This window comes from Podarcis raffonei, chromosome 11 (genome assembly GCF_027172205.1).
Source record: "Podarcis raffonei isolate rPodRaf1 chromosome 11, rPodRaf1.pri, whole genome shotgun sequence".
Taxonomy (NCBI): domain Eukaryota; kingdom Metazoa; phylum Chordata; class Lepidosauria; order Squamata; family Lacertidae; genus Podarcis; species Podarcis raffonei.
This window is the reverse complement of record NC_070612.1, coordinates 43,657,673-43,675,212: the sequence shown is the minus strand read 5'-3', so window position 1 is coordinate 43,675,212 and position 17,540 is coordinate 43,657,673. Positions and strand designations below refer to the sequence as shown.

At 44.2% G+C, this 17,540-nt stretch overlaps 1 protein-coding gene across 3 annotated transcripts in view; it reads right to left on the bottom strand.

Annotated features, from left to right (window-relative positions):
• KCNN2 (potassium calcium-activated channel subfamily N member 2) overlaps positions 1-17,540 on the bottom strand; it is a 91,092-nt gene that overhangs the window by 10,416 nt on the left and 63,136 nt on the right. For all 3 annotated transcript variants that reach the window (XM_053408636.1, XM_053408635.1, XM_053408634.1), the window contains one exon: positions 72-182. In XM_053408636.1, coding sequence (XP_053264611.1) covers positions 72-182 — 111 coding nt within the window. The remainder of the gene's footprint in view (positions 1-71; positions 183-17,540) is intronic.

Here is a 17,540-nt window from a genome sequence, read left to right as displayed (position 1 = left end):
TGAAAAACAAAGTAAAATATTTGCTTTTTATTACGCATACAAAAAAACCCAAACCACACATTGTGACTTACTCTTTTAGTTAGCTGGGTATCCATCATGAAATTATGCACATGTTTTTCAGCTTTGGTAAGTTCTAATTTCCTTGCTACCACAGCTACCACCAGTGCAGTGCAACCAGCACCCTGGAAATAGCAATAAAACAAAATCCAAAGAGTTGTAATACCTTATTCAACAATGGTCACACTATTGACGAAACAGGAAAAGAAAACAGTATGGTTACACAAAAGAAGTACATTTGTTTAGTGCAAAATGATATAATTTGATTTTATCAGTGTCTCTGTAGTTGGGAAGAAATTCAGTGTCATGTTAAGGCGATCATTCAGTCAATGCGAGCTTTTCAGTTTCCCAGATGGAATTATCTCCTCTCTCCTCCTTCCACATGCTCTTCTAAGGGTTCTCTCAAACCCCCCAGAGCCAGTTTTGGGTGGCACAGAGGGTAGCAGGAGGGAGAAAAGCTGTGTTGCACACACACACAAATTCCAGACAAGACTCATCAGGTGAATCCCACCCTCAGTAATATCACACTTTAAGAGTTACTTTAATGGCACATTCAATCGCTTCCAGATCATCTGCAATTCTTCTCCCTCCTTCCCTCCACAATGGCCTGATTTGCATATTACATTAAGTGAAACCTTGGTTAAGCGTGAATGCACAGACTCTCGTAGAGGAGCTTGTAGCTACTTCACTCTTCCCCATCTCTTTTTGCTGCCACGCCATGCTATGTCTTAGTATGTCATCCCAACCCGTCTGGTTAACTTCTATCCAGACTAGCCATGAGTTGTAACCAAGAACAAACCATGGTTTGTTGGAGCCCGTATGTTCACGCTTTTGCACTAAGCCAAGGTTTGACGTGCAAACCAGGCCACTTGGTCTCACAGGAAGAGAATCTTCTTGCTCCAGTGATTCTGCACATCATTTGTGTGTCTGCTGTTTTCTCCCCTTGCCACAATGAGAAGGAACAAAGGAGGATAAAGCTGAAAGTACTGTCAATATGTTAAACAGCTCCCCACTAGTTCTCCACAGGCGTTAATATTCTTTAGTTGGGAAACTAAGGACTGCAAGTTACAGATATCCTGTTGAGGGCAAAAGAAGTTGAGACTTTATAGGCCATAGGCAAAGGGCAGTATAAGAGATGTGATTCTTCGAGCAGCCGATACATGCAATGGGGTTTTGGCACTGACACATAAACATCAGTTCCTTATTTGATATTAGAAGTTTTCCGTTTTCTCTGCTAGTTATGAAAACAAACTAGGGAGACTTAAACAAGTTGCATCATTAATATCAGTGTTAAAACACTACTTAACATTTACATTATAGCAATAATGAGCTTAACTAAGCCAATTTATAGTGAACTGATCAGTGTGTCTATTAAGGAGGGCAGTATAATTATATTAGGAACAAATCTAATAAAAACAGAAGCCTGTTTAAACTTTATCTTTGGACTTTAATAAAAGTCTTACCTAAAATCTAATTAACCCATAGAAAGTGAAATATTGTACAATCTGCCCTTTGCTCTACCCACAATGGGGAAAGGCTGACATTCCATTAGTAACAGTTTATAGGGATTCTATACATTAAACATTTATTGACATTAATATTTGATCTGTATTGGAATACATTGCAGCTCTACAAACCCTTGTAAAGATGAATATTTGGGATGCTCTTCACAAGACTTTAATGAACTTTTCCTCTATAAGGTAAATTTATCTCATGCACACCCTCACAAATACATTTATAAATACGCTGAACAGCAGAGAGCCCAGGATAGAACCCTGTGGCACCCCTCTTGAGAATTCCCTTAAGGCTGACACAGAGTCATTACTGAGTACCCAATGGGTATGGTTCTTCAACCAGTTGTAGATCCACCTAACTGGAGTAGTATCCAGCCCACTTTTTACTACCTTGTCAGCAAGGAAGACTGTCAATTGCCGAAATCAAGATATATTATGTCCACGATATATTATGTCTAACCCCTTTTCAGAGCCTGAATGAAACCATGTTAAATAAAACAGCCTAGAACATCTAGGAGAGTCCGTCATGGGAAGAAGATGTGCATAACAAAATACTGTAAGTCTTTCGTCAGGAAGATATACTTGCACTAAGGGATTCTCAGCACCTGCAGTAGCAGAGATCTCAGCCTTTGGAACCCCCTCTCTCTCTCTCTCTCTCTCTCTCTCACACACACACACACACACACACACACACTGGTTTTTCTAGAAACCACCTACTTTTCTTTCAGGGACTGAATCCACCTCCAGTTTCCTGGCTGAACAATGTTGCATAGAAACTAGTTTCGGGAAAGAAGGGATTGGCACGAAGCGTTATGTAGCTCTTTTTTGAAAGACAAATGAATAGCTGCACTTTTGCTTCCCATTTCCCCAACAATACAAGCTCTATTCTGTCTTCCATATACTCTGCTTTCCTTTTCAAGTCTACCCTCTCATTTTTAATAGGGGGAATCATACCTATTGGTACTGGATCAGAGTCAGGGCAAGTATGAATCCATTTTTTCTGGAAAAGCTTAGAACAAACTGTGATTCATGATATAAAGAGGTTTCTTTTTTTAAAAGAAAAAAGTCAGGCCTCCATAAATGTACAAAAGAGCTTCAAAAACACGTAAATTATTTTTGAACTCCACGGCTCCTCCCTGCCACACACGGTCTGTGCAGCATATTCTCCAGAAGCTTAACCATTTCCAACAAATGATTATATGCTACAGCTGGTACTTCAATGACTAATTAACCTTCGGAGAAAGAATGCCTTTGTTAAAATGTCACCAAGCTCACAATGAATAGAGGGAACATCTTGAGATGTCTAGGTGAAGACCAGTAGCTAGGAGTCCTTTAACAAAACACTATACACACATACACACACACACACACACACACACACACACACACACGGTACAAGATTTAGTTAAGCATGGAGATTTGGCTTAAGATGATTCATTTGTCCACATGCTAGTGTAAGACAAATCAGGGAGCCACAGTGCTTGGGTCCAGAATTAAAAATTACAGCTGACTGAATTCAAAGCAGGAGGAAAACAATCACAACTGTCTGCAGAAAATCTCACACTTCTATAGCAGTTTGGTTCTACAGCTGTTCTCATGCTGCTGCTTCCACAGCACATTGTGCAAGAAGCAGAGCATATCCGAATTTAGTTGCACTTTCCTCATGAAATGACACAAAACACCCCTTCTTCTGTGGCTTCTAACTGTGGAAGGGCACTGCGGCATCCAACTCAGAATTTGGATTCAGAGTTGTGGTTCAGTTTCATCTTTATGTGCGGCACGGAATAGTTCTGATATTTACTAAATCCTACTTTCCCCCTTGAAAATCCAACACAGGGATTATCTACATAGGTACACGTATGCTCACAGGCATTCCCTGGTTCCCACAGGGTAACCCCCCCCCCACTACACACACTGGAGTTTGACTTGACAGAAGTATTATGTTGCACCCAATAGAACAAGCTGCAACGTCTGCTTGGTTGTGTGTGTGAAGGGGCAACAGTTTCTCCAGTTTACAGATGAGCCCAGGGGCCCAAAATGGTTGACAGCCCCTGATCTAATGGAACTTATAAAATATGGGGACAGGAGTTAGCCACTTGCGCAGAATTCAAGACACAACAAAGGATGACGGAACTAGTTTAACTGAGAGAATATATCTGTCTGATATAGATGAACATGAACCCATAATCCTAGTTGTGATTTGGAATTGCCATTCAAACAGCGTGCTGGTGAACAGCATTGGCTATTTTTCTACAGTTCTTCATGTCAAATTGTTGTGAGCAGGGATTTTCAACCTGACGAATATGAAAGAAAAGAGAGAGGCTTCTTTGTGTTTATGAAGAGTTTGTATGTCTCAGATTAGTTCAGTCCTATGTTAAAAATCAAGCACTGATAGGAGTTGTTTCTTTTTGTTTTGCAATGTATTTCTTATCAATAAAAACTTTGGTGTGGCGTGAGCACATTTTTATTCTGAAGGTGTGGCCCAGAGAAGAGTTTGAGAACCAGTGCCATAATACAAGTGACAGATCTGATTCTTTGGCTTGGCTTGCATGTCTCATTTATGTATAGTTCTTTGCTACTGTATATTGCTCATTTACATACAGTGGTACCTCAGGTTACATACGCTTCAGGTTACAGACTCCGCTAACCCAGAAATAGTACCTCGGGTTAAGAACATTGCTTCAGGATCAGAAGAGAAATCGTGCTCCGGCGGCGCAGCAGCAGCGGGAGGCCCCATTAGCTAAAGTGGTGCTTCAGGTTAAGAACAGTTTCAGGTTAAGAACTGACCTCCGGAACGAATTAAGCATGTAACCAGAGGTACCACTGTATATAAAATCAGTGCATGTATTTCAATGTATGCAACTTGAGAATGAGTAACATGAAATATCATTTTCCATATCCTGAGTGAAAAAAGCATTTGGGTTTTCAATAACTCTGCCCAGCAAATTCCTTAAAGACTGCAACAATTTGGACAAATTTTAATTCTTAGATATTCTTTTAATGAATTTTTTATTACAGGTCAACACAGCTAGTTTTCCTTTTTGAATGACTTGGAGAGTATTGAATTCAGCCATTCAAAAACAGTATCCTAAACTGGAGGAAGAGGATTTTATAGCATAGGGAGCTGGGGCTTTATTTTCTGAAGGTAATTCCCTTCCAGCCACTAGGAAAAGCTACTTAATGTGACTTCAGGTTACTCTTTTTTTAACCTAGTACACTACCTAAAATTAATCTCCAGCTCTGCAGATATAAAAATTACCACATTTCCCTATGCGTGTTTTGCTTAAAGGTACAGAACTGCTGGATTTTATATCTGTTAAAAAATTGGGAATTGGCCAATGTCTATCTGTCTATTTCTTCCTCTTAGGATCTCTAGGTGCAATCTAAAAACTGCAAAGCACCTAGAAGAACCTTATATGATAAATCTGCTATCTTGTCCTACACTTCAGCTAAAGACCAATACCAATGTAAACTTTATGGTTTCAACGCAAAGTCAGCCTTCCTCCCCCCAAAATTTTCCTTAACACCTAAGCCTGATAAAGGGCTTTAAAGAACTCAAAAGTTTGATCACTAATTTGTGGCATTTTGCTGAGGTAATAAAGAAATTTCCCTACTATTTGTTTTTCTTATGGCCCAACACAGCTGCCTTTGCTTCTCTTCTTCCTGATAGTGTTTTTTAATCCCCCAAAAGATATCTGTTTTTCAAAAGTTCCCCCCGCCTAGCCAGGCTTTCAGTGGGTCTCAAGCACCCACACCACAGGGTCCGTCTTCCAAAGACAGTTAAGGCCGACCTAGAGGTTTGGGTGACATTTTTGGAACACTACAACGGAGTATCCCTATGGCAGGATGTTCTTAACTTGTCCTCAGATTTTCAGGTCCATTCAGATGCGGCAGGGTCCCTGGGCTTTGGCTTGTATTTCAGGGGCCGATGGTGCGCACAACATTGGCCAACGGGGTGGCAGGGCAAGGGCATCACGCGGGATCTCACTTTTCTCGAGTTTTTTCCAATAGTAGTGGCCGTGCATATCTGGACGGAGGAGTTTCGAAATCGCTGGGTGTGCTTCAGAACCGACAACCTGGCAGTGGTGAACATACTGGCGAGACAGTCATCCCAATCTGCGAGGGTCTCCTCCCTTCTGCGGTCGTTTGTTCTCCGGTGCCTTGAGTACAATATAGTTTTTTCAGCCAAATTCATACCAGGGGTCAATAATGATATAGCCGATGCCTTGTCTCCCTTTCAGATGTCTCGCTTCCAGTCGCTGGCACCTGGAGCACAGCTGTTGCCCAAACCCTTTCCGGAGCACCTGTAGAACGTTGGAGACGCAAAGTGATTAAGGGAGTATTAGCGTCTGTCGCACCCTCCACTCTCAGGTCTTACAAGAGGGCCTGGTGCGATTTCTTGGGCTTCAGGTCTGGGACATCTGGGCTTTCGCCTAACGTGCCGCCCACCACTGACTACGTTCTGCAATACCTTTCACACCTCGATGACTTAGGATGTGCGCCTAAAACCTTAAAATACATGCCATTAGCTGCCATTAGCTTCTTCGCTAGGGCCACGTTCTCCTCCGATCCATGCAGTGACTTCCTGATCCGCAGAGCTATCGAGGGTTGGGGCAGGTTACAACCCCCTAGGGCCGAGGGCCGTAAGCCAATTTCTTATGGGTTGCTCTCTCAGATACGCAAAAAGCTTAGGTCAACCTGTTGGTCCAAGTTTGAGGCCCGCCTCTTTTCCACTGCATATGCTATCGCCTTTTTTGCCGCCCTGAGAGTGGGCGAGGTTGTAGTCGAAGGTGGCGCAAATGGCTTGATGCGTGGCCTCCTTATGGAAGACGTGCAGCTGTCCGAAACTAGTATGACGGTACGGATATGTCAATACAAAACTGATCAGGCCGGTACGGGCGTTCTTCTTAAACTCACAGTGTCTGGGGAGCAGGGCCCATGCCCGGTCAAGGATACTAGGCTGTATCTTTGCCTCAGACCGCCCGGCCCAGGTCCGCTTCTGGTTCACGAAGATGGGTCACCCTTATTGAGACACCAATCCACAAGGGTACTCCACAAAGCTATTGATGCTTGCGGTTTAGCTTCCTAGGATTATGCTGCACACTCTTTTAGGATCGGCGCTGCCTCAACAGCTGCGCGCTTGGGCCTGCCCGTGGATAAGATTAAGGAAATGGGCCGATGGAAATCCAATGCTTATAAAGGTTATATCCGTTAGTATACGCTCCGCTACGTTGCATCTACTTACCCGTTTTTCCTTTCCTTTCATTCTCAGCTGTTTTCAGGAGAAGTGTGTGGATTTGCGGCCACAGTATAGTCCATTGGGCCCGCGTTTGGGCGGCCAGCTGTGGCCTTACCCCTTATCTTGGATTGCCACCTGGGGTGCGAGTTTCCTGGTTTTCGAGACGCGGCATACGGTGGGAGGAGCTTATGCCATTGTTGATGAAGAGAGTAGCCACGTTTGGCCCTCCTGACATCCTTATCATTCACTTGGGAGAGAATGACCTTGCTAATAGGAGAAGCGAGGATTTGTTGTGGAACATAAAAAGAGACTTGGAGGCGATCGCAGCCTTGTGCCCCGGAACAATGGTGTTCTGGTCCTCCTTCTTGAAAAGAATTGTTTGGCGCAGTGTGCAGAGCTGTATGGCCATTGAAAAAACCAGGAAACGCTTGAACCGGGCGGTAGCCCGTTGGGTACGCTTTATGAATGGCCGAGTCATTTATCATGACTGTATCCGGATCGGCGACCAAGCCATGTACCGGAATGACGGAGTTCATCTAACAGACATTGGGAATGACATCTGGTTGGATAGCATCATTAGTAGCATTAGGGATTGGTTGCAGCTGTGAGGGTATTGGCGGCGAGCCCCTTTGCGGCTCGGGTGGCGGTTAGGCATTGGATTCATGTGTGTCAAGGGCTAGGTGTGGCCATCGCCTATGCTATCTACCGTGGGTTATTCCGTTAAAGGAATCTGGCGGTCGTGTATTCCGTCCGATGCCTGCTTGGCGGGAGGCCATGGCACGACCCTCGGTGACATCAGGGGTGAGCCTATAGTTGGATTAGCATCAACAGGCTCCACCTACTGTTGAATAAACCCACCTCCTATAGTCATCCAATGCCTAAGCCAATACCTTTTCACTGCTGTAATCAATAAAGTTGTGGCCTTTTCTTGCCCATTAACCTTATATCACGTGTCCTTGTGTGTTTATTTCACATAGCGGGGGTCGGGCCCTCGATCCACAACCTACGGCCCGTGGGCCAGATGTGGCCCAATTGCCTTCTCAATCCGGCCTGCGGATGGTCAGGGAATCAGCGTTTTTTTACATGAGTAGAATGTGCCCTTTTTAAAAAAATGCATCTCTGGATTATTTGTGGGGCCTGTCTGGTGTTTTTACATGAGTAGAATGTGTGCTTTTATTTAAAATGCATCTCTGGGTTCTTTGTGGGGCATAGGAATTTGTTCATTCCCCCCCCCCAATATAGTCCAGCCCACCACATGGTCTGAGGGACGGTGGACCGGCCCATGGCTGAAAAAGGTTGCTGACCCCTGTGTTAGGTACTCTCCTTTATGACTCTCAGGAAAACACCACTGAACTCTCCCGCTCCTTCTAGATATCTCAAGCAGTTTTGAGTTCAGCCAAATAAGAGGCGGACTGCTGTCTTTGCCCACAAAATACTCTTCTATACTTGCCTGGGAGAAGGTAGCTGACCCATTTCTTGCTCATTTCCCTTGGGATCCAAAGAAGAAGAAAGTAGGTCCGCTTTATAGACAATGATGGGAAATTTAGTTCTCACCAGAAAATGCACAACAATCCGCCTTCTCCTCTGAATAAAATGAAAGGCCTGTAAGAATTTAAATAGACATTCCATTCATTCTGGGATCCCTAGGTGGAGAGCCAACCGAATGGGCCAGTTAAAAAAAGCGTTGTGGCTAAAATTTTTTTTATAAAAGAACCAATTATTGGAGAAATGAGAGCAAAATCCATCCCTGAGATAGGTTTTAAGACAAGTGAGACCTTCTGCAACAAGAAGCTGCAGCCTGGAAGTAGTAAACAGAAATGTATTCCATTAGGGGGAAATGTGTCACAAAAAATGTGCATATTAGACAGAACTGGATACAAAAAAATGGGCATTTTAGGTGCAGGAGCATGCAATATCTAAATGTGCTTGGGTCTTGATGATTTGCTGTTCCATGGGCGGAGGTGTCATAGTAACAAAGGTACCACTATAGCAGATAGAAATCTGAAATCCAACATGTGTATAAGGCAGTGCAAACTACTTTTTAATTCTCTTGCTTAGGGAAGTCTGTGGCATGGCAATGACTAGCAAAAGTTGTGCCTTAGTTTGCTCAGAGGTTGTTGTGCTGCACAATCACCCATGAGCAAGGAAGGCATAGACAGGGCAGAAAGTTGGGGAATTCTCCGCTCCCATGCTGAAAGCAGCCTCCGACTGAGAGTGAGAGAGACTTTCAACAGTGAATCATCTCTGAGTGGAATATTTCTATCTACGATCTTTTCAGACTTCTAAGGCAGTGGAAATACTGTTATATTGTTTATGTTTCACTGGTATCTACTACTTTCCCTTTCCCTTTTTAATTATTCAAGTTTTTATTACATCAGCAATTTTCAATTGGCCTTTTCTGAACCTTCCTAAAAGAAACGGATAATTCAATCCCTTATTAGCAAAGCTAATTATGTTGTTGATACCAAAAATAATTTACATAGCTCTAAGAATTGAACATCCCCCTCCCAGAAAAAATGGCAGCCATTAAGCATTTTTTCTCAATCGTCAAAAAACCACAAAGGTATATAATAAGTTCTTAATTTCTCCACAATGCAGAACTTGGTCGAAGTCACTGCAGCTTCAATGCTACGGTCCCTGGGAGAAAGTCTCAGGGACACGGGATACCTTGGGTCCTACTTGTTAGGATATAGTTCCGTTCTACCTTAAAAGGCAATAGGCTGTTGTGGGTCACATGCCTGTTTACTTCTAGCTTCTTGCTGGGAATTTCCATTTGTATATAGCTTTTTTTCTGGCTGTTTTTTCCTGGAAACGGAGGCAAGCAGGCATGTTTTTCCTTTGTTCTGAACAATGTTGAATAAAGCTGTAAATATGCTCTCCTGTATGCATCTTTCGTCATGGAGGCTCTGCTAAAAGGGTGTGCACAGCTCTGAGCCCAAATAACATCAGAGCTCTGATGTCAGCATGGGGCATGTAGAGAGGATGTTCAGGGACAGCTCTGGGGCAGTAGGGGGCATGTGGTGAAGGGCACTTATGCAGAGGCACCAGCTTCTCCGGAGGATTGCGGCCCCCAATGTGATGCCACACAACGTCCTCTGAATATTGAGGGGGCCCATCCCCTTCAAAAATATATATTTTGGGGGCCGAAACTTCCTTGGCCCCGAGGAGTTGGTGTGTTTGCACATATGGAAAGGAGCCAAATTGTCTGGGTTCCCCAGCATCCCCAAAGTAGGGAAAGATTTAGACCAGCGGTTCTCAACCTGTGGGTCCCCAGATGTTGTTGGACTACAACTCCCATCATCCCTGAGCTCTGGCCTTGCTAGCTAGGGATGATGGGAATTGTAGTCCAACAGCATCTGGGAACCCACAGGTTGAGAACCGCTGATTTAGACCATCTGTGTGTGGAAGACTGCAAGATTAAAACACTATCATTTGCAGGAAGTCAGCGCATTAGTTCATTATAAGGCATGTGTGTGTATACTAAGGGTGGGTGAGTCTGTCAATTTCTGTTTCTTTCCATTGCTCATTTTTTCCAGTCTTGAGTTCAGTTTTCCACATCAGTTTGCAATTTAGTGATTTTTTTAAAAGGCCTCATGAAAATTCACCAGCATTTTCATGTGAATGTCTCCTAACAGGCACGTTTGTGTATGCAATTTTGCTTTATACACACATTTTGCAAAGCAAACTCTCCCTAATGTAGTGCATTTGATATGCTTTTTTCACTACCAATATTTGCATTTTCATGTACACTTTGAACCAAAATATGCATTTTGGGGGACATTTCTCACCTTCAGAATTGCACTGCGAAATTCCGAAAAGTGTGAATTTTCATAAGCTGTATTTTGGTTTGCAGATTGTTTTGGAAAGTGAAAATTGGGTAGGTTTACTTTTAAATGTCGAATTAGTCAAACTGCTCCCCCATCCCTAGTATGTACTAAGGGCATGTACAAGATTCAGCCTGAATACAATTTTGGCATACTTCAGCCACTTTCATTACTGCATCAAAAACCAATCAGGCACAATCTTGCATTTGCTGTTTGTGTGGCATCTATGTGACTGTCTCATTATATGTCAAATGGGCAGGATTCAACCAGTGAGTTCTGCCAGGACATCCACTTGCGGGTGGTGAGCGAACTCTAGGAACATTGTGCGGGGAGAGAACAGGGTTTGTTCTGCCTGGCAAGCCAAAATGCTTGCCCTGACGTAACAATTGCCTCTGGGTGACGCTTAATTTCTCCCATTGTTCTCCTGTGGCTACAATGGATGGGGTTGTCAAGAGAAGAGACCTTCACTTTGAGCTACAGTAAGATAAAATATTCAGATATTAAGGGAACTGTGACCTGCCAGTGACAATTTGTCTTATGCTATCTATTCAGTTCTTCAATGAACATCAGTATGTTTAATCTACTTCTCTGGAATACTACAAGCAAGAGAAAATCAAGTCTGCCATCCATTGTTGTATTCGATATCTCATATAATCAAAGATATATGATCCCTGAAGATGGAGGTGTTATTCCAAGTTATGACATTTAAGCTATTAATAGGCCAATTCTCTATGAAATGGGGAACGTTCATTCGAAAGCCACTTATATTAGAGGCTATGACAATATCATGTTGATATAAACTTATCATGCACTGCACAAATCATTGCCTCCATTTGTTCATGTCAAGGTATCTGAGCTGAACTATCCACATAGTGGTAACATTTATGCATGCCTTCTCCTTGGGAATTAGTAAATCTTGCTTCCTCTCCACATGCCGTTGTTCAGTACAGTGGTACCTCAGGCTACAGATGCTTCAGGTTACAGACGCTTCAGGTTACAGACTCCGCTAACCCAGAAATAGTACCTCGGGTTAAGAACTTTGCTTCAGGATGAGAACAGAAATCGTGCTCTGGCGGCACAGCGGCCGCAGGAGGCCCCATTAGCTAAAGTGGTGCTTCAGGTTAAGAACAGTTTCAGGTTAAGAACTGACCTCCGGAACGAATTAAGTTCTTAACCCGAGGTACCACTGTACTGAACACAGCTCTTTTGTCCCCTTTGGTACTTATCCCTTTGGGAGCAGCCAGCAAGGAGCGCTGTTTGCACACACCTAGCATCTTAGGAGGGGGAGAGGCAAAGCGGCAGGGAGGTTGGTGCTGTGTGGATGCACCAAAAGCAGTGCTGGACTGCCTCCACCATAGCGCCTGCATATGCCTGACTTTCTCACCACCTGGCCCTCACCTTCCAGGTATGCCCCATTGTTGGGAGTATTGGGAAGTGTGTTGCATACTGTCAGCCCTCTCCGCAAGCTGACCCTGATCCCGTTTATTTTCCATTAACGGAAGATGTGCCTCTGGTGCTGCACAATTGCTCTCTGTTTCATCGATGTCTTTGTGACTTAGTATATTGCACTCTTCCAGGTGGAAGCTCCCCATACTCCTGGATGATTATAATGCTGATAATAATAATAATAGTAGTAGTAGTAGTAATAATAATAATAATAATAATATATTCAGTATACCTGAAGGAGCGTCTCCACCCCCATTGTTCTGCCCGGACGCTGAGGTCTGGTGCCGAGGGCCTTCTGGCAGTTCCCTCACTGCGAGAAGCAAAGCTACAGGGAACCAGGCAGAGGGCCTTCTCGGTAGTGGTGCCTGCCCTGTGAAACACCCTCCCATCAGATGTCAAAGAGATAAACACCTACCTGACATTTAGAAACATCTGAAGGCAGCCCTGTTTAGGGAAGTTTTTAATGTGTGACATTTTGATGTATTTTTAATCTTTGTTGGAAGCCACCCAGAGTGGCTGGGGAAGCCCAGCCAGATGGGCGGGGGTACAAATAATAACTCATTATTATTAGTTATATGGAGCCCGGACAGCCCCGTGGTTTTCCACGGATCTGAGGGCAATGAAACAATTGTTGAGACGGCTAGAGCGCCGGTGGCGGATAACTCATTCCAAATCTGACCGGACACAGGTTAGAGCTCAACGTCGAGCCTACCAAGTGGCGATAGTGATGGCGAAGAAGAATTTCTTCACCGCCTCTATTGCATCTGCAGAAAACAGCAGCAGGAGACTTTTTCAGGTGGTTCACAATTTAGCGGAACCACCTGCAACATTGGGGCCCAGTACGGGCCACATGTTCTCCTGCAATGATTTTGCAAAGTTTTTTGCAGATAAAATCGCTCAGATTCGGGAAGAAGTAGACTCCACCGTGGGAGCAGGGCCGGGGCGGGAGAGTGCTAGAGTTCTGTCTAGTCAAGTTGAGTGGGATCAATTCCAATCTGTTACCTCCGAGGATATGGACAGGCTGCTTGGACGAGTGAAACCAACCACCTGTCTCCTGGATCCTTGCCCATCCTGGCTTATAAAAGCTAGCCAGGAAGGACTGGGCGATGGGCTTCGTGGGGTGGTGAATGCTTCCCTCCGTGAGGGAGCCTTCCCAGACCTGCTGAAAGAGGCGGTTATTAAACCGCTTCTTAAAAAACCATCTTTAGATGCGGCCACGATGGCCAACTATCGCCCAGTCTCAAATCTTCCATTCTTGGGCAAGGTGATTGAGCGAGCGGTTGCCGAACAACTCCAGGCACGCCTGGAAGAAGCGGACCATTTGGATCCCTTCCAGTCGGGATTCAGGCCTCATCATGGGACTGAAACTGTCTTGGTCGCACTGGTTGATGATCTCCAGCGGACTAGGGACAAAGGTGAGAGCTGTTTCCTAGTTCTGCTGGATCTCTCAGTGGCGTTTGATACCATCAACCATAACATCCTTCTGGACCGTCTTGAGGGGCTGGGAGCTGGGGGCACTGTCATACAGTGGTTCTGCTCCTTCCTCCTGGGCTGTGTTCAGAAAGTGGTGGTGGGGGATGAGTGTTCAGACCCCTGGGCTCTCACTTGTGGGGTGCCTCAGGGTTCTGTCCTCTCCCCCATGCTTTTCAACATTTACATGCAGCTGCTGGGAGAGATCATCAGAAGGTTTGGGCTGGGTGTTCATCAGTATGCGGATGATACCCAGCTCTACCTCTCTTTTAAATCAGAACCAGTGAAGGCGGTGAAGGTCCTGTGTGAGTGTCTGGAGGTGGTTAGAGGATGGATGGCGGCTAACAGATTGAGGTTGAATCCTGACGAGACAGAAGTACTGTTTTTGGGGAACAGGAGGCGGGCAGGTGTGAAGGATTCCCTGGTCCTGAATGGGGTAACTGTGCCCCTGAAGGACCAGGTGCACAGCCTGGGAGTCATTTTGGACTCACAGCTGTCCATGGAGGCACAGGTCAAATCTGTGTCCAGGGCAGCTGTTTACCAGCTCCACCTGGTACGGAGGCTGAGACCCTATCTGCCTGCGGACTGTCTCGCCAGAGTGGTGCATGCTCTGGTTATCTCCCGCTTGGACTACTGCAATGCACTCTACGTGGGGCTACCTTTGAAGGTGACTCGGAAACTACAACTAATCCAGAATGTGGCAGCTAGACTGGTGACCGGGGGCGGCCGCCGAGACCATATAACACCGGTCTTGAAAGACCTACATTGGCTCCCAGTACGTTTCCGAGCACAATTCAAAGTGTTGGTGCTGACCTTTAAAGCCCTAAACGGCCTCGGTCCAGCATACCTGAAGGAGCGTCTCCACCTCCATCATTCTGCCCGGATGCTGAGGTCCAGTGCCGAGGGCCTTCTGGCGGTTCCCTCATTGCGAGAAGCAAAGCTACAGGGAACCAGGCAGAGGGCCTTCTCGGTAGTGGCGCCCGCCCTGTGGAATGCCCTTCCAGTAGATGTCAAAGCAATAAACAACTATCTGACATTCAGAAGACATCTTAAGGCCGCTTTCTTAAGTTCAGGGAAGTTTTTAACGTGTGATATTTTACTGTATTTTTGGTTTCTATGGAAGCTGCCCAGAGTGGCTGGGGAGGCCCAGCCAGATGGGCGGGGTATAAATAATAAATTATTATTATTATTATTATTATTATTATTATTATTATTATTAGCTGCCCATCTGACTGGGTTGCCTCAGCTACTCTTGGTGGCTTTAATGCTCAAGTAGGACTGCAGAAAGTACTCAAAGGAAAGGTAACAGGTACCCTTTTCTTCAACAGGAACTGAACCATATAAAGAGCATAGCGCAAGATGATCCTTATGAGCTCCGCTGAATGCCCCCAGTCAGCATGGTTTGAAGTATCTCACATTCATGGATAATTCAGAATGCTGAAGCGATCCAATCCCCAACGTTAATGCCATCTCAGAATGCCCTTTGTCTTGAGCCTATCCAGGGAACCATCATCCCCCAGTGCAGAAAATACAGGACCGTATTATGTCACCCAAAATAATAACGGTGGTAAATATAAGGCTACAATATTTTCTATGGAACGTGTTTAGAAGCGGGGGTGTGCACTGACCACAAGATTTGGTTCAGCATTTTGGAAAATAGCCGGCATCAATCTGAAGTGCTTTGTACATTGGTTGGTTTGCCTCAAGGTCCATCCGAATCAGTTTCATTTTCCCCCTTCCCTCCATTTCATTACTGGAAGAACAAAACAACCCTTTATCCCTTCTGGCAGAAGTAGATGGTATTTGCAAGCATGCTAACCCCTACAGAGTGGATAAAGTCTGCCAAATGACAAATAGATGCAGGGAAGTTCTGCCAGGTACCTTTAAAAAAAAAAGTTTTGATTTTTGCAGATACTTCTCTGCAACCTTTTTTTTTTTTGACATCTGGATTGCTAAGGCGCCCCAGGGACTCTGATTTTTTGCTACGTCATACAGTTCCTACTTTGCCTCTGACAAGCCCAACATTCCTTTGAGGCACTCCACTTTGGCTCAGGATTCAAATCTCACGCACACCTCTCTTTACAATACTAGCTAACTCATAAAGTACACTAGAGACATGATACAATTGAAGAGTACAATTCCTTACTCCTGAGCATTTTTAAGCTTCAGGGTTTCAGATGGATATATTTCAGTATGCCTGTAACTCTCCCACTAAAAAGAAATGGGGCCTAAAGTGCTTATGTTTCCTTGGATCATGTGCAATATTACCATTATTACTACAGTATTTACTCATATGCTCTAGTGTAATTGCTCCATAACTTCTCTTCACAGTATTCGGTCCTCAGCAGCTGTGTTCTGATACATCCTGTGTGAAAGCCCTACACCATAGAGATAGAGAAAGAAAGAGACATGGCAAAAATGTATAGGACCAGTACAAATATATGCTGGAAATGTAAAGAAAAAGAAGGTACCTTTTATCATATGTGGTGGACTTGTAAGGTAATAAAAGCTTTCTGGGAAATGATATAAAATGAAATGAAAAAAATGTTTAAAATAACCTTTGTTAAAAAAACCCCCAGAAGTTTTCTTATTAGGAATTATAGGTACCGACATTCCAAAGGAGCAGAAAAGACTTTTTATGTATGGAACAACAGCCGCCCAGATGTTACTAGCCCAGAGATGGAAAGAAGACAAGGTCCCTACCAGAGAGGAATGGCAAACCAAGTTGATGGACTATGCTGAAATGGCAAAACTGGAAAACTCAGAAACCAAGAGGACAAAAACTTTATTTAAAAAATGGGAAAAATTTACAAGTTATTTAGAAGACCACTGTAAGCGGATTGGCAGGATTTTGATTTCACTTGTAGTGTAACAAATACTATGGACAATATGGATTGATATAAAAGTTAGTGTATTGAAGAATATGCAGTTGTAAATCTTCTAAATAGGACCCCATGGAAGGGGTGGAGGGAAGTCGTGAGATTCAGAGGAATCTCTGTAGATGGACATATATTTGGATTTTTATAACTTTGTACTTGTAAAACCAAATAAAAATGATTTCCAGAGAGAAAGAGAGAGAGAGAAAGAAAGAAAGAAAAAAGAGAGAGAAGGCTAGATATATTACATTCCCCACTCCACTGTGTTTGGGTGTCTTTAATCTGGACAGTTTATGACTGATTCAGACATCTTGGTTTTGTGGATGTGGGAATTACTGCAGTGTCCTCAGGATTCTACAGTAGGGCTATCACGTTATCTACCATGTCAGATCCTTATACATTGCTTTTTTGATCATTTAAGGAAATTGTCAACAGGCCAGAACAAACCCTCTTCAAAAAGGGTCAATAAGTCCTGTGAGGGATTCCCAGAGGCTCCATGTAGAGAGGTGTGTACAATTTGTCACATAGAGAAATATATGTGTAGTTAAACAGAAAAGTAGCTGTAGCCACTTATTTGTATGAATCAGCTAACACTGGCAGGCTTCCCACCCACCCACCCATTTGGTGGCCAGTAGAAGACCAGCTTAACCAGTAGAAGAAAGTGGAGGGACATCTCAGATCAATCCAATGCCCTTCACCCAGCCCAGCAGAAGGGAGTCTGGATTGCAGTCTAAGTCTTCCTCCATAAAATAGGCCACTATATCAAATCACTATTTCAGTTGGCCTTTCCTTTCCTTTATTCAGTTCCGCTATATTCGTTGAGGAAATTAGGGCCCCCAAATGGAGAGGGTATTATTCAGGATTCCCTTTACAAAATTTTCTGGGGTGCCCCTTCCCGGCAAAGTCAGCCCTCGGCATGGTCAGTCATATCCTAATGCTCCCTAGGCAAAACTACCATTATGTACTCCATGTGTGACAGCTCTTAAAAAGTGTTCAGAAACTCCAGCTACCGCTGGAGAATATGAAAGTATATTAAAGGCCACTTTCTTCCATATATGCCCCCCCATGTGCCCTCTATTCAACATCCAAGGCCTTGGTCTGGATGCCACTGCCA